Source organism: Eurytemora carolleeae, unplaced genomic scaffold, assembly GCF_000591075.1.
Source record: "Eurytemora carolleeae unplaced genomic scaffold, Eaff_2.0 scaffold119, whole genome shotgun sequence".
In the NCBI taxonomy this organism is placed as follows: domain Eukaryota; kingdom Metazoa; phylum Arthropoda; class Copepoda; order Calanoida; family Temoridae; genus Eurytemora; species Eurytemora carolleeae.
This window is the reverse complement of record NW_019396072.1, coordinates 165,341-188,695: the sequence shown is the minus strand read 5'-3', so window position 1 is coordinate 188,695 and position 23,355 is coordinate 165,341. Positions and strand designations below refer to the sequence as shown.

General features: G+C 31.9%; 2 protein-coding genes across 3 annotated transcripts; both read right to left on the bottom strand.

Moving 5' to 3' along the window:
• Positions 1–1,976: 1,976 nt before the first annotated feature.
• Positions 1,977–9,955, bottom strand: LOC111712965 (uncharacterized). The gene is made up of 9 exons (XM_023487734.1): positions 9,783–9,955; positions 8,927–9,040; positions 7,659–7,754; positions 6,826–6,926; positions 5,757–5,820; positions 4,763–4,868; positions 3,185–3,294; positions 2,479–2,678; positions 1,977–2,061 (listed from the first exon to the last, which is right to left on the bottom strand). Exons 2-9 carry the CDS (start codon positions 8,973–8,975, stop codon positions 1,984–1,986), a joined length of 804 nt encoding a protein of 267 aa, XP_023343502.1. The 5' UTR covers positions 8,976–9,040; positions 9,783–9,955; the 3' UTR covers positions 1,977–1,983.
• Positions 9,956–14,577: 4,622 nt separating this feature from the next.
• LOC111712976 (transmembrane channel-like protein 7) lies at positions 14,578–22,783 on the bottom strand. 2 transcript variants are annotated; one of them, XM_023487745.1, is made up of 12 exons: positions 22,713–22,758; positions 22,525–22,616; positions 22,052–22,104; positions 21,565–21,612; positions 21,105–21,175; positions 19,505–19,625; positions 18,934–18,999; positions 18,288–18,423; positions 16,985–17,152; positions 16,098–16,173; positions 15,382–15,484; positions 14,578–15,137 (listed from the first exon to the last, which is right to left on the bottom strand). In XM_023487745.1, exons 2-12 carry the CDS (start codon positions 22,531–22,533, stop codon positions 15,086–15,088), a joined length of 903 nt encoding a protein of 300 aa, XP_023343513.1. In that variant the 5' UTR covers positions 22,534–22,616; positions 22,713–22,758; the 3' UTR covers positions 14,578–15,085. The 2 variants fall into 2 exon arrangements, with proteins under 2 accessions (XP_023343513.1, XP_023343520.1); XM_023487752.1 differs by lacking the exon at positions 22,525–22,616 and having other exon boundaries at positions 22,621–22,783.
• Between the last annotated feature and the right edge of the window lie 572 nt (positions 22,784–23,355).

The window sequence follows — 23,355 nt, the reverse complement described above, 5'->3', positions numbered from 1 at the left end:
AAATTATAAATTAAATATTCATTTTCTAAATTTACATTATTTTGCGTTCGGGAAATTCTTACTCCAACACGAAACAAGACATAGTTTTAAATGTCTTCTTCCATAAACTGTATTAGACATTAGTCATTTTGCAGTTTATTTCTTGTAAAAACATCTTTTACTTAAATAAAGTTTACTTTGAAATCAATTTTTTAATAAAATTTTGACAATCCATGAAATTTTATGATTTTTTTTGTTATTGTTTTACAATGTATTCAAATAGAAGATGTACAAGACGGATGTCACAGCCTAACATGGGATCCATTTTCACATAAAAAATCAATGACATATTCTGGTCATAGGAAACTATTATGTGAATTATCAAAATTATTAAAACTAAATCCACTTTGGTATCAAACAACTGAACAAATTGTGGAAGAAGACATTTTCAACTATATTCACCAACTGTCATGTTTATGGGACGGCCCTTTAAATACTTCTTAAATCACTAATTAAGTGAAATGGGTCTGTTTACACTACGCAGTTGATGAGTTTAATGTTCATTAGACTATTTAAAGTCATAACTTGAGTCTATAAGTCGTCTTCCTATTCCAAAGTTTTCTGGTTCTGACTTTACTATTTTGTTCCGTTTTTTCCTTACATTTGATTTGAAAAAAAAAGTTTTATTTTTATGTGAAACTTTGTACGTATATGTTAAGAAAACAAAACACAAAGTTTTCTGTTTATTTTAAGATAGACATGTTAAGAATATTTAAGAGAATTTATTTAATCAAAACAAAACCCAAAGTTGTCTGTAACAATAAAGATTTAAGTTTAAGATAGACATCATAAATATTGTGAGTTAAAAAATCATACTTTCACACTTTTTACGTGACTTTGAAGATTATGGTCTGGAAGTTAAGGATTATTCTGTAGTATGTAATATACGAATGTCGTCTTCCATATTTTTTTCTTTTCTACTCTTATCTTTACTAATTTCTTTTATAATGCTTCCTCCATTGTATTCTCATAATTTCTTCCTTTAACTTATCTTTACATTCTTCTTTCCTTTTCCTGATCTTTTTATTCTTCCTTCCTTCTCCTGATCTTTATACATTTCTTTCCTTCTCCTGATCTTTGTATTCTTCCTTCCTTCTGATCTTTGTATTCTTCCTTCCTTCTCCTGATCTTTCTATTCTTCCTCTTCCTTCTCCTGATCTTTATATTCTTCCTTCCTTCTCCTGATCTTTATGTTCTTCCTCTTCCTTCTCCTGATCTTTATATTCTTCCTTTCTTTTCCTGATATTTACATTCTTCCTTCCTTCTCCTGATCTTTATATTCTTCCTTCATTCTGATCTTGTATTCTTCCATCCCTCTCCGGATCTTTATATTCTTCCTTCCTTCTCCTGATCTTTTTTTCCTCCCTTCTGATCTTTGTATTCTTCCTTCTCCTGATTCCTTTACACTTCCTTCCTTCTCTTGATCTTTACATTCTTCCTTCCTTCCCCTGATCTTTTTATTCTTCCTTCCTTCTCCTGATCTTTATATTCTTCCTTCCTTCTCCTGATCTCTTTATACTCCTCTTGCTGCCCATCTAGATATTTTCTTTTCTCCATTATATTCTTTAGATTTTGCCATGAATAATTTTTTTCATTTTCCCTTTTCTAGAACTTGCCCAGATTGTCATATTTTTTAAACATTTAAAATTTAAGTTCATTGATCCAACCATTTCTAACTTATCAATTTATTTAACAGAAAGTTTTAAGTTCTAGCAATCTCCTAGATCTTTTAAGGTTTCAGAAATCATACATCAGCAAATTAAACAAGAATATTTAATATACGGCTCTTCACTCATATTGCATCCAAATATATCAATATTAACAATATAAAAACTCCATTTATTAAAGTATATAGAAAAATGCCATCATCATCAATCATCATCATCATCATCATCATCATCATCATCATCATCTTTGTTATTATCATCGTTATTATTATTATTATTACCTGCAGGATATGCTAAGTGTAATGTAGAGTAGAATACACATAGGTATAATCATCCCGACTATAAACCAAATTGCCTGAATGGAAAACAAACAATTAAATTGTAGTTCTAAAATAGTTTTACAAATTCTTCTCCTCATAGGAGTTAGTGTTGTATGAATAATAAGGTTAGGTACTCTGAATGTGCTCAAATGTACTAGAAATGTCGACAATAATTAGTTAGGTCAAATAAGTATTTTTAAAGCTCATTGTTATGAAGACGACATTTCTAGTACAATGTAGCGAGTGCATGGTATCTAACCTTACTATACAACCTTTGTCAGATAAAACTCGATCCATATATTAAGGAGGACGGAGGAATAGAAATAAGGAGAGGGGGTTGTGTAAACAAGTTTTACTTTAGTTCTACTCTTGCTGGATAGACTAAAGAATGAAGAACTGGGATCCTATTTTTACAATAAATCAAAAAAAATTTTTTTTTTAAGAAATGTAACCTTGTATTGTTCTCTTATCCGTTTCCGTTCCTTCCTGTCCTTCTCGAGTCTAAAAGCTGATATTTTATCCATCTCGAACTCCTCGATCCCCTCCTCCAGGAGCTCGTCTATATCCTCGATATTCAAGGGTATCAAGGTTTCATTCCTCTCTGTATCCTGGGTAAAATTGTTCTGGATACTGTAAGCTCTAGGTTTATCATCTGAAGACGACATAAAACATTCTTTTTAAAAAATCGTCATTTAAAAAACCTGATTTTATAAATACAATAACGATTCTTTAGCTATTTATCATAAAAACCCCTAGTTCTGCCATTTTTAAAATCAAGTTTGCTCTTTTTGTGGTTCAAAACTTTGCTGAGATTTACAGTATCTTGTTCAGATTACAATTTATCAAATAAAACCAAAATTGTGTGAATGTAAACCAACATTTTAAATGTTTTCGTAACAGCCAAAATTTATTAAATAAAACTGTTAAAAAATCTCTCACAGAGTTTCATGATTTATGCCATATATTCCATTTTTCAAATATCGGCGTAGAACTTCCCATATGTATAATATTGCTAAAATCGTAGAAAAAAACACTAAGTTGTCTCAAGTATTATTAAAAGCTGATGAACCTCTATAAATAAAGCGTTACTTCAAATTAGATATGTTTTCAAAAAGTGAAAAGTATAAAAAAGATAAAGTGTGTTTGTTTAATGGTTTCCTTGTAAGTGTGGTGTGATAAGAACTTGAAAGTTCCTGAGCCTGGATCCAAAACTATTCTTTACAATACACTGTCCCTCCACTAGATTACCAGAGTTACCGAACACCTCTCTGAAAAACATACAGTGAGAACCTAAAAACAGTGGAATTCTCGCCGTTATCTTTTTCATTCTAAAGGGACTGTAATTGTAATGTCAAGTGACCCTTCATGCAAGGATGGCAATGTCTGTTTCATAACGGTACCCTTGAAACCTTTATCTGATCAATATTGCGGAAGATATTGTCGTTTTTCTAGGTTTAAAAGTATTTACTTCTGATAATTCATATGCGTTTTCCTGCAGTAAAAATGCGCGAGTATCTTTTAAAAAGAACTCAAAACTGAAAATTGACTCAAAAAGAACTCAAAACATTTAGGGGTTTTTCGTTCACAATAACCCTAAGGCAGAAGCAATTACGTGCATGCTCCAAAGAGAGAGCCTGTTCTACGCTAAATGCGCCTAACTCCTTTGGGCTGCTGTCTCAGGGTTATTGTGAACGAAAAACCCTTAAATTTTGAAAAGACGACATCTAGTGTCCTATCTGGTATAGTGAAATAATCTATGGTTGCAACTGAACAATTTTTAGAAAAACATCTTAAACATTTCCACAGATATTTCAGTTCCAACAATTTCAAATTGGAAAATCCTTTGCAACATTTCTTCAGAAAACGATAGACGACATTCATTCCACAAGTTTCTGATTTAAAAAAAATTCTTTTAACTTTAAATTGTAAAAATACTCAAATAAAGTTGTTATACTTCAACATCTTCGAAATTTGATCAATAATCATATTATTTACAATATTTTATTTACAATAAAATAAGGTTATTCTCTACGCCGACTACGCGCAACTCCTTTGGGCTTCTGCCTCAGGATTATTGTAAACTAAGCACACATTATTCTTGAAAAGACGACATCTAGTGTCATATCTGTTATTTTAATTAATCTTTGATCTATGGATCGTATCCATACCTTTAACATCTATGGAATTGCATATATTACGTTAAACATCTATGGGATTGTATATATTACGTTAAACATCTATGGGATTGTATATATTACCTTAAACATCTATGGGATTGTATATATTACGTCAAACATCTATGGGATTGTATATATTACCTTAAACATCTGTGGGATTGTGTCTATTACCTTAAACATCTATGGGATTGTATCTATTACCTTAAACATCTATGGGATTGTGCTATTACCTTAAACATCTATGGGATTTTATCTATTACCTTAAACATCTATGGGAATGTATCTATTACCTTAAACATCTATGGGATTGTATCTATTACCTTAAACATCTATGGGATTGTATATATTACGTATAACATCTATGGGATTGTATATATTACCTTAAACATCTGTGGGATTGTGTCCATTACCTTAAACATCTATGGGATTGTGTCTTTTACCTTAAACATCTATGGGATTGTATCTATTACCTTAAACATCTATGGGATTGTGCTATTACCTTAAACATCTATGGGATTGTATCTATTACCTTAAACATCTATGGGATTGTATCTATTACCTTAAACATCTATGTGATTGTACAGGTATAAGTTTGAGTCCTATTTTCCAAACATGTTCCTTGAAGAATTGAACCTGTTGGGGAAGGGCAGCAATGCACCCATTACCTAAAAATGTTTTAAGATGTCGTTAAAGTTATTTTTGAAGTTTAAACTTAAGAACTCGGAGTTATCTGCACCAGTCCAGCTTAATTAATGTGCCAAAAAGTATTTTGTTTTACAAGGTTTGTTCTTGGGTTTAGAAGTGGGAGAAAATCCTGTGATAAGCTGTTAAGAATATTGCTGATAAGTAATGGTCTCAATCTAAGAATATTTTTAGCAACATAAAAAAGTCTGTGAAGAAGATATCGCAATAATCACTTTGAATAAAAAATAACAATGCTCAATCAAGAAAATAAACCACTTAATCTTTTATAGCGTTCAGGAAGTTCAGAGAGGAATTTAGACAAATTGAGTAGTACAGTGAGTACCAGACAACTGTGAAATAGGAAGACGACATAAAAGCAAGAATTAAGTGTGTTTGATGTTTTTACAAAGCAAATATAGTTTTACTAGTAACTTATAAAATCACTTGTTAAGTAAATTGGTCTGTTCATACTGCAAAATTGTTGTATCTTATGGTCATTAGACTATTTAAAGTCATAGCTTGAGTCTAAAAGTCGTCTTACTATTGCAAAGTTTTCTGGTTCTCACTCTAGGTAGGTTTGAGTTTGTTCATATTCTTCCCAGCCAAAGTCATGTTGGTTCCTTACTTCCTAACAAGATTGTATATTAAGGTTGGTTACTCTAGATGCGCTCCAATGTCGTCTCCTAGGATGGATAGATAGATAAAAACCTCATATGACGTCACTCTCGCCTCTATAATCACTGACGTCATATGAGTTTTTTATCTATCTATCTCAGAAGACGACATTTTCCGTACATTGGAGCGCATCCAGATTAACCAACCTTAATATACAATCTTGCTTCCTAGTGTATCTTTCTTGATCTTTTTACCTATTGTTCCTTTTTTCTTGATTTTGTTTGTTTTTCTCGGCAGTAAACTGGAATGGGTTGTTTTCTAAAGATAAATATAGAATACATTTAGATTTATATTGATCTAGATAATTTAGGGTTAAAAGCACAATCTTAGATGTAAATTGAGTTAGAGAATAAAGGTGGGGTAGGAACATTATACTTGGGAATACAAATAGACAAACTATAGGGAATGTGCAGAGGTAGGATTCGAACCTGAAGTAAAAATTGAACCAAGATTAGGAATAGAGTTTCGAAATGGAATAAACCAGGAGTTAGGATAGTGCGAGAGAAATGGATTCCACAGTAGTGTTAGAACCTGGATTTAGGATAGAACCAAATGTACAGAACCAGAGAAGGGCCAAATGTAATCAGAAGTAGAACCCGTAGTAGGGTTAGAACTTGGAGTAGGAATGGAACCCGGAGTAGAGAAATGAACAGGCGTATTATAGGGATATATTCAATAGTATTGATAGAACCCGGAGTATGGATAGATTGTGAATAAGAAACTGGAGTAACGTTATAGAGCCCAGATTAGGGATAGAACCCGTGCGGAGTAAGGATTGAACCCAAACCCAAGGTATACTCTCCTTCTTTTAACTTCTTAACACTTCATTAATTAATTTTTTCACTGTTTCCAGTCGTCCTTGCATATAATCAAGAAGAAAAAGTCCTAATTTTTTCTTTCTAGACAATGTGCCGGGAAATATTTGTTTGAAACTGAGAAACAGCACAATCTCTATATATACTTTGCTTGTCTGTTTGTCCGGTTGTATACAATAAACGTCAAAACGACTGAACCGATCGGGCCCAAATTTTGTGTGGGACCTCATATGACCCCTTGGAAGGTTTTGTGAATATCAAAATTGGAAAAAATTCCTGGAAAATAGTTTGATTTTTTTTTGAAAATGCGCGAATTTGAAAATAAAAATCCGGAAAAATTTAAAAATTATCAAAAATGGTCACTTTCAGAGCAACAGTCAACCAATAAAATTATTTACAGGAAAGGGGGCGCGAAGTGCCCTAAAAGTCTAGTATATAATATATTCACCTGTAAGTATGCTAATCTCCATGATACAGATATATTTGTCGTTGAAAGAACTTGGATCTGGAGAATTAGTTTCCCACTGCTCCATTCAAGCTTATAACCGTCTAAATACAGGTTTATATATAGGTTGACCTTTAGACCTGCTCACCTAGTGACCTACTCCTTTCCAGCTTGTACTCATCTATAAATAAAAATATTTAGGTTGACCTTCAGACCTGCTGACCTACTCCTTTTCAGCTTATATCCTTCTAAATAAAGATAAATAGTTTGACCCTCCGACCTGCGGTCCTACTCCTTTTCAGCTTATACTCTTCTAAATACAAATATATAGGTTGACCTTCAGACCTGCTTCCATGGTGACCTTCTCCTTTAAAGCTTTTACTCTTATACATATAGATACATAAGTTTACCTTCCAACCTGTTCACTTAATGACAAACTCCATTCTATCTAAATACAGGTATATAGGTTGACCCTTTGACCTGCTTACAAAGTGACCAGCTCCATTTCGGCTCGTTTAAATACAGATATACAGATTGACCATGCGACTAGCTGACTCAGTAACCTACTCTATTCCAGCTTATGTAAATAAAAATTTATAGGTTGAGTTTGACCTTCCGACCTGCTGACTTAAAACTCCTTTCCTGCTTATACTCTTCTAAATGCAGGAATATAAGTTAACCCCAAACCTGCTTGCTAAGGTGTTAGGGTCCAGCTTATATTATTCTAAATACAGATATAATAGGTTGACCAGAACTTTTTTCTTATATTTGATTGCAATAATTCTGTTTTTTTATTCTGTTTCTGTTTCTGTTTTTAGAGTTTTATTGATACAAACCTGACACTTGAAAAGATGGCTTTTCTCCTTTTATTTCTATTTTCTCCAATTGTAAAGTTTTGTTGTTTAGGCTTTCCATCATATTGTTCTCCATGCCTAGCATTCATAATTTATATATTTTAAAGGGAGTGTAAGCATAATGACCATGCAAAGATGGCAATGCCCGATTTACAAAGGTATCCTTGATACCTTAATGTGACAGATACCATCGTTTTCCTGACTAGAAAAGTGTTTATTTCTGTGAGTTTCTCCATTGCTTCTTATAATCAAGAAATGCGCAAGTCACTTTCGCAGAGAAATAGTTTAAAGAAACAAAAACATTGAATTCTAATTCATACTTGATAAGACAAAGCTCTCAAGGGTACTGTTGTAAATCTTTAACCAAAGCTGGAAACTAATTCATCATTGATCACCTTTCGACCATTGAGAAAGGAGAGAATAAATTTTTCTTATTTAAAAGTTACCATCTCGAGCAAATTAGACAATAAAATATAATAACGAATTATTTAGTTATTTAGTTCTGTATTCTGCATCCTGACCTTTTCTGAATACCGGCCCCGGGTTAAGTGAGAAAAAATAAAGTTTAATATTATTTATCTTTAAATATAAACAAGGCAGAAGGAGAATGGGAGGTATACTGAAGGAGTAGAGGAGACTAGAGAAGAGGGGAGGATAATGGAGGTAGGGACTTGAGAAGAGGGGATAATACTGGAGGGGGGGTTTGGAAAAGAGGAGAGGATAATGGAGGTAGGGACTAGAGAAGAGGGGAGGAGATTGGAGGGAGGGACTAGAGAAGAGGAGAGGATACTGGAGGGACTAGAGAAGAGGGAAGGATACAGGAGGGAGAGAAAAGGAAAAAGAACATAACACTGGAGGGAGGGGGGGGGAGGATACAGAAGTGAGGTACTAGAGAAGACGGAAGTATACTGGAAGGAGGGACTAAAGAAAAGGGAAGGATACTAAAGATAGGGACTGGAGAAGAGGGGAGGATAATGGAGGGGAGGACTGGAGAAGAAGAGAGGATAATGGAGGGACTGGAGAAGAGGGGAGGATAATGGAGGGAGGGACTGGAGAAGAGGTGAGGATACTGGAGGGAGGAACTAGGGAAGAGGAGAGGATACTGGAGGGAGGGACTGGAGAAGAGGAGATGTACTGGAGGTAACAGGGAAGAGGGAAAGATAATGGAGGGAAGGTCTAGTAAAGAAGGGAGGAGACTGGAGGGATTAGAGAATAGAAGAGGAAAGGAATATGAAAATGAGAATGAAAACCTGAAAGTGATGAGAGTGTGAACAAAATTACTAGACCATATTTTCTCATCTTCAAGAACAGGGTTGGAGAACAGGTTTCTTCCGTCTACTCATTCTATCTTGATATTCTCCGTTCTACATTTTACATTCTTATTTTTTGAACATTAATTACTTTAAAGGAGGAATTACAAAAAAACAAGAGGTTGCAGAATAAACCATAATTATATTATAAATAAAGGAAACTTGCCGAAAATTATAATTTTCTAATCCGTACATCTTTGCAACCTGATATATGTCGATTGTCCAAGACCCTGAATATTCAAAACTATAATTTTTTAGGTCTAAGGTTTACACCATCAGGATGCAAAGATAAAGGTCAAAGATATATGATTTAGAAAATTAGAGTTAGTTGCAAATGTTCAGCTTCTATTTTCTATCCGATGTGTCTCCACGGACCCGAAAATGCAGCTGTAAACCGGTTTACCTCTGGTGCAGTAAATTAGAGTTAGTAGCAAATGTTCAGCTTCTATTTTCTATCCGATGTGTCTCCACGGACCCGAAAATGCAGCTGTAAACCGGTTTACCTCTGGTGCATTAAACCAATAATAAAGCTACAGGGTGTCCCATGAAACATGACAGTTTGTGAATAGTTTTGAATGTCTTCTTCCATATACTGTATTAGATGTTAAAGACTTTTTGCTGTTTATTTAAAGAAATCTTTTACACAAATACATTTTCCTTTGAAATCCAAATTAGCTATAATATGACTGGCATTGAGTATTTTGTTTATCATTTTCTTTAATATCAAATAACTTATTATGGAAGAAGACATTTTAAACTATTCACCAACTGTCATGTTTCATGGGACACCATGTACCTGTCTTTTGGGTAACGAGGTGTATGTTAATGAAAATAAGTCGAACCAAGCGAGTGAAACTTGTTCGAAGGTAATGAACAACCCTCAGCAGGTCTCTGAAAATTAAATTTAATAAAAATATCGATTTAGTTTATTGAATACTAAAGAAAACCATAAACCTGAAAATAGAAAAACTTGAATTGTGAAATGATCAAAAATATATTGAAGTATTCAACTAAATTCTATAGTTAGAACCAGAAAACTGTGGAATAGGAAGACGACATTGAAGTAATAGTTACCTGTATATGATGCTGTTACAAAGCATATACTAATAACTGTGTTTCATAACCCATGGACTATTTAAAATCATAAGTTGAGTTTAAAAGTCGTCTTCCTATTACAGACATTTATTGTTATCACTGTAGAAACCAATAAAAAATCTTCGAACAGTGGGACCCATAAAACAGAAGAAACAGTCCGAACCGTTTCTTTTTCCTAAAAATGGTAAATTTTCAAGAAAAAACTTTGATGTACAGTGTAACTGTACTCTGTACAGGGTAAGGAGAAAGTGAAACCCTTGATAATGAATACATCGAAAGAATTTATCAAATGTCGTCTTGACAATATTTCAACGAGTTTTATACTATAACATATAATCATTTAATTAAAAAACTAAATATCTGCAACATTCCATTATCAGAAAGTGAAGAATACGACATTTAATGAATTCTTTCGATGTATTCGTTATTAAGGGTTTCACTGTAGAAAACGGGATTTGTGAGATCTTAAACAATAATTAAAAATGTATATTTATTACTTAGAATTTAAAAAGTAAAAAAACGCGCGAATTTGAGTTAGAAAAGGATATTTTCAGGCCAAATTTTAATTAAATGAAAAAATATTTCCACACAATTTTATCGTCTTCTGAAATAAAAGAATAACTTTGTTTACAAATAAATGATGTTTCTTGGGATAAGATAAACTGGAGATTTTTTAGTTTTCTATTAAAGTAACTCGTCTTCGTCGTCGGATTTAAAAGAGGAGCATACACGATTCAGAAAGGTACCGTTTAAACCATTTTATAATTAATAACGTATTAGATAACGTCGTTTTTCTGGTTTGATTAGATGATTAATTCTGATAGGTTCGCTATTGTTCCGGAAGAAAATGCTCAATTGCCACTTTTTCAGAGAAATCACAAATAAAATTTTTTTTTTCAAAAACAAGCATGGACATATAAATCATACTTGATCAGACAAAAGGGTACAGTTGTGTATTGGATTCACCACTCTATCAATGGAAGGTCACTTAAAAGAACATTTTTGATCCTATGTATGTTATATATTGTCCCAAACAATTTGAATCCTTTATTTTCCCTCAGTCCGGTTGGATATTGATATAATAAATATGGTCAGATTGATATCAAGTTAGGTCTAGAAATGAATATAATAAACATGGTCTGATTATTATCAAGCTAGGTCTGGAAATTATTATAATAAACATGGTCTGATTAATATCAAGCTAGGTTTAAAAATGAATATAATAAACAGTCTGATTAATATCAAGCTAGGTCTAGAAACGAATAAAATAAACATGGTCTGATTTATATCAAGCTAGGTCTAGAAATGAATATAATAAACATGGTCTGATTAATATCAAGCTAGGTCTGGAAATGAATATAATAAACAGTCTGATTCATATCAAGCTAGGTCTGGAAATGAATAAAAAACATGGTCTGATTAATATCAAGCTAGGTCTGAAAAAGAATATAATAAACAGTCTGATTAATATCAAGCTAGGTCCGAAAATGAATATAATAAACAGTCTGATTAATATCAAGCTAGGTCTAGAAATGAATATAATAAACATGGTCTGATTAATATCAAGCTAGGTCTAGAAATGAATATAATAAACAGTCTGATTAATATCAAGCTAGGTCTGGAAATGAATATAATATACAGTCTGATTAATATCAAGCTAGGTCTGGAAATGAATATAATAAATAAAAATTTAATGAAGAGATAATCTTGATGGAGACAAATATTTTAAATTTTGATCATTCATAAACCTTCCCTGGGGTCACGTGATGTCCCACAACAAATTTGGGCCCGATCGGTTCAGCCGTTTTGACGTTTATTGGATACAAACAAACAAACAGACAGACAGACAGACAAGCCAAATTTATATATAGATATTGTCCTAAACAATGTTAATCCTTTATTTTCCCTCAGTCCGGGTGGATATTGATACAATAAAAATGGTCTGATTAATATCAAGCTAGGTCTAGAAATGAATATAATAAGCATGGTCTGATTAATATAAAGTTGGGGTTAGAAATGAATATAATAAACATGGTCTGATTAATATCAAGCTAGGTCTGAAAATTAATATAATAAACATAGTCTGATCAATATTAAGCTAGGTGTGGAAATTAATATAATAAACATAGTCTGATCAGTATCAAGCTAGGTACGGAAATGAATATAATAAACATGGTCTGATTAATATCAAACTAGGTCTGAAAATTAATATAATAAACATAGTCTGATCAGTATCAAACTAGGTCTGGAAATTAATATAATAAACATAGTCTGATCAGTATCAAGCTAGGTACGGAAATGAATATAATAAACATGGTCTGATTAATATCAAACTAGGTCTGGAAATTAATATAATAAACATGGTCTGATTAATATCAAGTTAGGTCTGGAAATGAATATAATAAACATGGTCTGATTAATATCAAGCTAGGTCTAGAAATGAATACAATAAACATGGTCTGATTAATATCAAGCTAGGTCTGAAAATGAATATAATAAATTTAGGTCTGATTAATATCAAGCTAGGTCTGAAAATGAATATAATAAATATGGTCTCATTAATATCAACCTAGGTCTGGAAATGAATATAATAAACATGGTCTGATTAATGACAAGTTAGGTCTAGAAATGAATATAATAAAAAGTCTGATTGATATCAAGCTAGGTCTGAAAATGAATATAATAAACAGTCTGATTGATATCAAGCTAGGTCTGAAAATGAATATAATAAACAGTCTGATTAATATCAAGCTAGGTCTGGAAATGAATATAATAAACAGTCTGATTAATATCAAGCTAGGTCTAGAAATGAATATAATAAACAGTCTGATTGATATTAAGCTAGGTCTAGAAATGAATATAATAAACAGTCTGATTAATATCAAGCTAGGTCTGAAAATGAATATAATAAACAGTCTGATTAATAGCAAGGTAGGTCTGGAAATGAATATAATAAACAGTCTGATTAATATCAAGATAGGTCTGAAAATGAATATAATAAACAGTCTGATTAATATCAAGNTAGAACCTTTTTGTACTTAGATATTAAAATATGACTGAAAATATTCCGATACAGACAGGAAGTACTTTGTAGAACCTTTTTGTACTTAGATATTAAAATATGACTGAAAATATTCTGATACAGACAGGAAGTACTTTATAGAACCTTTTTGTACTTAGATATTAAAATATGACTGAAAATATTCCGATACAGACAGGAAGTACTTTGTAGAACCTTTTTGTACTTAGATATTAAAATATGACTGAAAATATTCCGATACAGACAGGAAGTACTTTGTTGTAGTTTTATGTGCCCTGAGCTGGAAACTATTGTGTTGAATACTCTTTATCCTGATATCTAAAAAAAAGTTTCAATCACAAAGCGCGAGATAATACAAATAAAAAAATCACAATATTATGTAGTTTGGACCCGCGTAACCGGAGTAGGTTGGCACATTATTATCGAATAATAATTGTATGTACACTATGCATTGTACATTTTAAGCATAATACTTTTCATAAGTCAGGAAGAAGGTAAGGAGGTGGTGAAGAGGTATAAAGGAAATGGAGGGTACTCAGCGGGAGGGTTGGAACAGAGGGTTATATATGTTATTACAAACATGTTTATGAACCTAATCTCTTCATTTCTCCACCCTTGACCAAAGCTCCCTTTAACCCCTGGCTAGCTACGCTTACCTATAAAGATTAAATTAATACATGTAGATTAACAAGCATTAATCTCGATATTCATATTACTAGAGCTCCTAGCTCTAAACTAATCTACGAAAATGATTAATTAAATAAATAAGTAATTTATTAACAATCAATAATTCGTACTTTCTATGTTTTATTTGATTAAGTGATATTTACACTAAATTCTTAATATCCGTGATATTTTTGAGAGCATTTTGTAAATGGCTATTAGGGCTATTCTGTGAAGATGATCTTCAGATCAATATATTCAAAATGTTTACGGTCGTGGATTAAAGTTGCATTCTTTGTAAGCCAACACCGTACTTAAAGAGACTATAACGTAATTTCGTTTAAAGAAAGTCATGTCCTATTCTAGGTACAGTACATCCTGTCTATATCGGGAAATCCTCGGCCATATTTTGATTTTTCATTCATATTATTTTAAATATAAACATAAATTTTTCTCATTTTTTCCTTTAAACTTAAACTTAAACTTAAACTTAAAAAAGTACAATTCTGCATGTTTTTAAAGAATTTTTTAATTTTAGACCAAAACGGGCAAAATTTTAATTTAAGCAATCCAATGTACCTAGCCTGGTAAAATTTAAACAAATAGATTGCCAAGTACAGATACTGCTGTAACTGAAAGTGTAATCATTCTGCGTTGCCATTTATTGTACTTGACAATCTATTTAAATAAATAGCTCCGTTAAATAATTGGTACCTCCGAATTTACTTAAACATCTGAACAATCCCTTTATTTCTCAGCTCGAAGTAAAATAGCAGGTCTTCAACCTCAATTATAAAACTATATGCATATTATTGTATATTTATGATAAATATTGTTAAATCACTATAGATTATTAAACAGTGTCCTAATAAACATGGGAATTGAGAGCCGAGTTAAATATCGTCTTTGAATCCGATTATTGATAAATGACATAAAGAGCCTAAAAAAGCCTGATTGTCTAATGAGCTTTCAAAAACGCGGTCTACCTTCTTTTTATCTTTAAAATTGAGGGAGATATTAATGATGTAAACAGTTTTGTTGATTTTTAATGATCTAGACAAATTTCCTAATATCTCCGCCAATGTTTAAGGTAAAAAAAGGTAGACCACATATTGGAATTTTCGAGACTAGTAGTTCTTGGTGTTAAATGTTTTAAATGTGATACTACAAAATCATAGTTACGAAATAATCCCGCTTGGAGCAAAACACCCTAAACTAAGCTTTCGGTGTGTACTGCAGATATTGTAGTGCTCAGTGGACAATAAAAGACAAAGAAGTCACATCCAGCATGATAACTCTAGTTACTGGATAAGCCGCCGAGCTGTTTCTTCAGAAATACGACTCACTAGCTCCCTAAATAATGGTATAGTGAGAGACAGGACAAAATCTCGTCGTCTTTATTTTTCAACTGGAATTGATTTTTCTATTTCTATTTCTAATCAGGATATTTTCGATAATTTAGATCATTTGGATAATTTAGATGTTTTAGAAATTTAGATGATTTAGGTGTAATTGATGAAGATTATTGAACGAAAAAAGGGTGAGCAAGTATAAACTGCATAAATTTGCTAAACAAAATTCTGAAATATCATTTTACTTTTTTTGCATAGAGATCTGATTGAGTTCCTTCTCAATCCTAGTGCAGAGATCCCCCTGAGCTGTTGCTTGAGCATAATAGTAGTAGATCAACAGCAATACACCTGATTAAACAAAAATATATGACTTATTTTTACCTTTTGTCAAAGTGAGTTTCTTGTATTGTGTCATCGAACTTGTATTGTTGATAGTACAAAAAAAAAAATCCACAAAATGCAAAATTTAAAGGATAGAAAAAATCTTATAAACTTTTTAGTTTTTAATGATATTATTGCATTATCTTTTTTATAGTACTAGGCTTACGGGGCGCTTCGCGCCCATCTTTAGTTTCAATTGTGAACATTTTCACTTTGTACACATTGTAAAACAAAAAAAATATTTCGCGGATTTTATAAAAAAAAATTGTGGATTTTCAAAAATGGATCATCAATAAACCTACTCTGAGGTCGTGCGAGGTCCCACAAAATGTTTTGCCAAATCGGTTCAGCCGTTTTGACGCTTATTGGGTACAAACAAACAAACAAACAGACAGGCAGACAAGCAAAGTATATATATTCATAAAAAAACTAGTTTTCTCCGGAATATATATTTCTATTGTGACAGATCCTATCCTAGTAAAAGTATATAGATACAAGCAAAGTTTTATCTAAAAATAACTAGAATAAATTCAACAAAACATCCTTTATAAATGAAATCCGTAAGATGAAGGAATGTGACCTGAAAAAATGAGATACAATGTAGTCATTTGTCCGAGCAGGTATAAGATATTCTGTGCTGGGGCCCAGCTTATCTTCTAAAAATGATATGATTTATAGAACTGATGCTTTAATTAAAAGAAACATTAATGATTTATGTTTGATATCCTTTAACTTTTATCCCACATTAAACTCAATCTTTTTTAATGCGACAAACGAAACGCTTTTCGTTAGGCTGTTATTTTGAATTTAATATAAATTGTATTACATATACAATGTAAATTTGACCAATTGAGTGGTAAATAACTGCAGATTTTTATTTTTATATCAATGCAACGAAGACGACTTTCCTGTTTAATTTTTGATTTCTAACAAGTAATGTTTTTGAACTACAAAGGAATTGAGTCTTTGCTACAAACTCTGATTTTCTAATCACTATATCTTTGGAACCAAATGTTGCAGACCTTAGATATTTCAAATTGTGAATTATGTTAGATCAAATAATCTGAGTTTGAAATATCAAGGGTTTAAAACATCGGGTTCTAAAGATATTGAGGTTTAAATATTTGATATTGTTCCAAAGACTCAATTCCTTTACAAGTAAACAAAGAAAAGCGTTAATTGACAGCTTCCCTTTGTTTCCATGTTTATGTGTTTCCATGTTTATGTGTTTCCATATTTATGTGTTTCCATGTTTATGTGTATCCATGTTTATGTGTTTCCATGTTTATGTGTATCCATGTTCATGTGTTTCCATGTTCATGTGTTTCCATGCTGTTTAAAAACTTCTTAGAGAAAAAAAATTGATACTAAAAGTCGTCTTTATTTTATTGATAAATAAGATGACGAGACTATAGATAATCCCTTTCTTTCCAATTTAAAATATAAATGATATAAATATTTAAAAACCTCAAGTTTATCTAGAACTACTCCGTAGTATCCGTCCTCAGTATGATATTTGAAAGGTCCGCAGCTGTTAGAAGGTGTTATATACCCAATAAACAGAGATAAGGGTATAACGGAGACCCAGAACCCGAGCAGGAGGAAATATTTGAATATCGAGGATATCCTGGACGCCTAAACACAGTTAAAGTATAATTTTTAGTATGAAATTCCACTTAGAAATCATCAAAAATCCGCGAAAAAGGGATCAGGTCATTATTAGATCGGGAAATTTTTATATCTGCAAAGAATTTTGACACTTTATTTAAAATGGACCTGAGGAAGAGTCTAATCAAAACCCTAGAAAATTCTTTACTGCAAGGTAATTAATAATTTTGAAAAAAGGGTGGCTGCAGATTTGGAGAAAATAAGAAAAAAGTTCAGAACGAAATTCTATCTAAAACAACTAAAATCAGTTTCGGGCAAAACTCAAATTTGTTGTCTTTTTGAAAGTAGCATTGTTCACATAATGTAAATAAAGCAGAATTATGTTTTTGACAATGGAAGATACATAAAGTTCTAATATTTAAATTTTTTAGGGTGAATATATAGATTTCCAGGTATGATCTATATATATAAACAATTTTAGATCCATGCATTGTGTACAGCATGCTTTTACTTTCATTCACAAATATTTTAAAAACTCATTTTATTGGAAGCTAAACATGTCCGGAGCTGGGGACTTTTGAATGGTTTAACTTTCTCATTGGTCAATCCTCAAGCTTTTTACTATTTAGATCTTTCCGGGAGAATGTGTTTAACGCATTCCGTGCATTCAAAAGTTTACTAACTGGAAAAACAAATGCGCGCTTATTTCTTCATGAAGGAATCAATTCATGTTTATACAGGAGACCCATAAAACTTTGGAAAAGGAAGACGACTTAATGATTGGTTTTAATTAGCTCAATGAATATAAAACACCGCAATGGAATTGATTTTTTGCCACAAATCTAAATATTCTAATCTTAGCAACCTAATGGTATAAATCTTTAATATTTTAAACTTAGATTACTTCATTCAACAGAATTCATAGTTGGAAATATCTAAGGTCTGCAAGTCACGACATTGGGTTGCAAAGATATAGGGATTATAAAATGAGAATGTGACATATGCATTTCACGTTATAAGTTGATTTTAAATCTATTGATGAAAATATTTTATATAAACATATATATATATATATATAAATAATATTGCTTCTTTTTCTACAATTTCTCTGTTCTGAATGTTCTATGTTTACAAATAATATATTTCCTGATGTAAATAAAACCTGGTAGAATGAGTCCTGAGGAGTGCACACAGTTTTGATGTAAATAATCTTGATGAAGAGGATTAAAACAAACTTGATGAATGTTACCAAGCTGAGCAGCGGAGCAAAGAACAGACCCATCCAGCAAATAGTTTGACTAAAAAACAAAATGAACATTTATTTGTATTCAAATATATACTTTTCTCGTGTTGCCCTAAGTAGTCTATATGTGTTCTGTACAGCTTGCCCTTGCTGCTTAAAAGCCGGTCCGGTACTGGAGTTTACAGGGCTACGTAATAGCAAGTGACCCTTTTTTAGAGTTGCATGTACGATTAACAACGGAACCCTTTAAAGCTTTGTATGATCAACAATAAATGAGATATCTAGTTTTTAACTTTAAAAATTGTTTTTTTTTTCAATCGTGAGTTACTTTGATGTTGATTAACGCATTTCTGCTTCCAGAAATATGGAATAAATTGTCAGTATTAACCACTTTAAAAGGTAGAAAAACGAAAATAGCTTTAAAGGTTACCGTTGTAATTCAACAAAAATATATGTTTCTAGCAGTCTCACTTCTTATGTTACTTTAACTTGTTTATATACCTGTAAACTATATCTAGAATATGTTTATATACCTGTAAACTATATCTAGAATATGTTTATGTACCTGTAAACTATATCTAGAACATGTTTGGTAACATCAAAGCTTATATTTCCTGCACAGCACTTGGATCTATAGAAACAAGATGAAAACACAATGTATTATGTACATTGTACAATGCACTACTACTCCAAAAAGGGCTGTAATTGTAAACATAATTTCAAGTGACCCCGTATGTACAGAGTGGCATGTTCTCATCACAACGGTACCCTTTTAACCTTTGTCTGAACCATAAAAAAGAAACTTCTTCATTTTTAGAATAATGGATTGATTTTAATTACGGGTTCTCTTTGAAGGGAATTGTCAGGGTTCTGATACAGAGACAATAAAGGAAATTGCTTGAAGTTTTAAGATAAAAACGAAGATATCTTCCTCAGTGATACTTAGATATTTCAAGAAAACAAAATGAACAGGGGGGGGGGGGAGGGGAGGGGGCGAGACAAAAGTTTCTTGATATTTTAGTTGCAAAGAAATGAATGACTTTTTGTAGTCATGAATAGAAACACATTTTTTAACGTTTTAAACCGTTTGTCGAGTTTTCATACATTTTAAAAAAATTTAAAACGTTGTTAAATACCTGGCTAGATCAACCACCATGAGAACTAGCTGAACAATAAAATCCAGCAGGGTTAGTTTAAAATATTGAGCTCCTACAGAATTCTCCCAACATATTCCTCTCTTACAGAGCCCAGGTATGTCTGGATTAAGAAAATTTACAAATAACACAATTTGCAATTGCAATTCTTTTTCATTTTCAATAAAATTAGCATGTACACATTTCTTAAGATTTTCTTTTTAATATGTAAAATTTTAAACCCGTAGCTCAATAATCATAAAAGTTATGAAGCATACCAACATAGGCCATCCGGCCTTTTTTGTATTCGGACAGGACTTTACCTTAGGGCGGGATATTCTATGTAAAGGTCTAAACCACCTTTTTAATATCTTTAAATATCTAAAGCTTTTTTATAAGGAAACCTCTGTAGTTGGCAAGACTTCAAGGAGGGAGGGAGAGAATTACGGATTTAGTCCGTAGAAAAAAGTTTGATGTCAATTGATATTTCAAGAGAAGGAATGGAGTCTCTACCACGAACTCAGATTTGCTAATCCATATATCTTTGCAACACAATGTCGAAGACCTTAGATATTTCAAACTATGAAATCTGTCGGATTGAATAATCTAAGTTTGAAACGTCGGAGCTTACTAGGTCTACAACATCAGGTTTCAACGATATAATGGTATATGAAAATTCTGAAAATGTATGAACAAGACTATGAAAGAAATTGAAAAAAATTAATTGCAAATAAATACAACATTTGCTTGTGAAATGACTAGAACATGTTTTAAAACGTAAATAAAGGCAGCTAATTAATAGATGTAAATTCTTGATGTAATCTATAATTCTAAAATAATGCATAAATGTTAAACAATTAATTTTTTGAGAAAATATCAGAAATATACTTAAAAATGAAGATTTCCCTTTAACCTGAACATTCCACACGAAAAACAAAAAAATTAAAGCTTCTAAAATTATAGCGCACATTAACGAATTTTTTTTTGCCCACAGTTGAGAAAATTTAGTGAATTATTCAAGGTGGGAGTAAATTGAAATAAAATGTATTATTTTGTTGTTGGGTTCCGAATAAGATCTTTTAGATCCCGAATAAGATCTGTTGGGTTCGGAATAAGATCTGTTGGGTTCGGAATAAGATTAGTTAGGTTCCGAGTACGTTTTGTTATGTTCTGAATAAGATCTGTTGGGTTCGGAATAAGATCTGTGAGGTTTTGAATAAGATCTGTTGGGTTCCAAATGAGATCTGTTAGGTTCGGAATAAGATCTGTTTGATTCCTAATAAGAACTGTTGGGTTCGGAATATATTCTGTTGGGTTCCAAATAAGATCTGTTGGGTTCCGAATGATATCTGTTAGGTTCTGAATTAAATCTTCTGAGGTTCGAAAAAGATCTATCTGTATAGGTTCCAAATAAGAAATGTTGGGTTCCGAATAAGATCTGTTAGGCTCTAAATAGTATCTGTTGGGTTCCAAATGAGATATGTTCGGTTCTGAATAAGATCTGCTGGTTTCGTAGATTTGTTAATTTTGCTCTTATGCGGTTCCGGGTTTATAACGTATCTCCCTCCCTCCCTCCCTAACTAACTAACTACTCAATAAATACCTAGGTTAGAATTTGAACAGGCCTGTAAGGTTGAGCCGGATATTACGTCACCAATACAAGCGTAATCACAACTATAAGAATTGAAAATTATACATATACTATTTATCTCTTCAGCAGGTTTGTTAATATTTGAGCGAATATTACATTGACAAAGCTTCCAGGACCTGTTTGGGTCCTCAAGTATCTTGCCACAAACTTAAATTTTCTAATCTAATTTTCTAATTTTCTAATTCTAATCCTGAAACCAGGGTTATTGCAATCCCGAAACCAGGGTTGCAATGTCACATGACAAATCTGAAACCAGNAATGTCACATCCAATCCTGAAACCAGGGTTGCAATGTCACATAGCAATCCTGAAACCAGGGTCGCAATGTCACATCCAATCCTGAAACCAGGGTTGCAATGTCACATTGCAATCCCTTAAAAACATTGTGCAAAGAAATTTCTTGAAATATTTACTTATTAAGTTGGTATTGAGCAGCTATTGTTAGAACCAAGGATGCAATCCTGAAACGAGAGTATTTATTAAAGAGACAATTAACATAATTTTATCTAAAGAGATCCGATAACAATTCACAATGCTACATTAAACCGACTCAAAACAGTAAAGAAGTGTTTTTGTACACTTGTGGATTTCTACAGCACCATGAGTAGAGATAGATGACTAGTTTTAGGCCATTGTTTGTCTCGTAAAGGAAGTGTACAATTGAGAATCAAATCAAACCAAATCAAATAAACTCAAATATATATATACATTACATATAGAAAATAAAATATTTTTAAAGCATATTTTTGAAATCATTAATAAACTCACTTAACCATTTCATCTTAACTTTAATTTATTTATTTTTTAATTTAATCAGTAGAATAGGACAAATGCTTGTAAAATTCTTTAAAAAATGTTAAACTGTAGAGTGTAGAACGTACGTACACAACGTACATATACCTTAGTGTGATACTTCTCATTAGGTTTACCAGGAGATCAACCTTCGGACTGTACTATAATAAACAACAAATTTTATTTGGACTGGTTTTTAAAAAGAGAGGGGGGGGGGTTTGAAATTAAAANTGAGTTTCCCATTGAAGTATATTCCCCGGCCTGTAGACCATTCCTAAGGAACTCTGGCTTTTAAAGGAATTGCAACCCAATGTCGTAGACTAAGGATATTTCAAACTATGAATTCTGTAAGATCAAATAATCAAAGTTTGAAATATCAAATATGGTATGCTCGATTCACGACAGTACCCTTCGACCCCATTTATGAAGCAAAGATAAGAAAGGAAATTGTCAAAGTTTTATATGAAACCGCTGTGAACTGAACATGCCATGCTCTGTAAATGAAGGCTCCATTTAAATTCAATCTTAAGGTCTCAAAAAATCCCCTTTCAAACCAAAGACTCCTTCCTAAAAAAACCTACTTTTTCCATCCTAATGATATAGTTGAAGAGTATGGGTAGAGCAAGGTTCGCAACAGTAATGATGATACTGGTCAAATATTCAATAAAAAAACCTACTTTTTCCATCCTAATGATAAAGTTGAAGAGTATGGGTAGAGCAAGGTTCGCAACCGTAATGATGATACTGGTCAAATATTCAATAAAAAAACATTTAACTAGGTCCCAGCTAAACTCTTCTCCAGCTGCTGAGAGTATTTCATCTAAATATTAATAAAAATCTGTATATTAATAAATATCAAAATATTACTAAATATATAATTACTTATATATCTAAATATTGATGAATAAAAAGCAAAGTTAAAATTAAGCTGAAATTAGTGGAACTCAGATGAAAAATACCTATTGTAAAGGATTAAGTTCTTATATTTGAAAATAAACTTAATATCCAAATTTTTGAACTTCGGATTATCTTCGGTTTATCTTACAAATCAGTTTCTGAAAGCCAAGATATTCAGAACTATCTGTACGTCAGAACTACCAGTTAAATGTTCGTTCAAAAAACCGGTTTTAGAGTCAATTTCGTGGATTATTTTCAGTACATTGGACCAACGATGAGCAAACAAGAAAGTTTTTACCCTATAGAAGATCGAGAAATAATCTTTGAGCAGTTAGAAAGGTTTTTAATTTTGTAAAAAAATTTAAATTCTTGAAAATCTGCGAATTTTTTTTTAAAATCCGCGAAATTTTTTCTTCTTTGTTTTAAAATTTAAACAAAAAGAACATGTTCACAATTTAAATAGAAGATGGGCGCGAAGCGCCCTAAAAGCCTAGTCTATATATAAATTTGGCTTG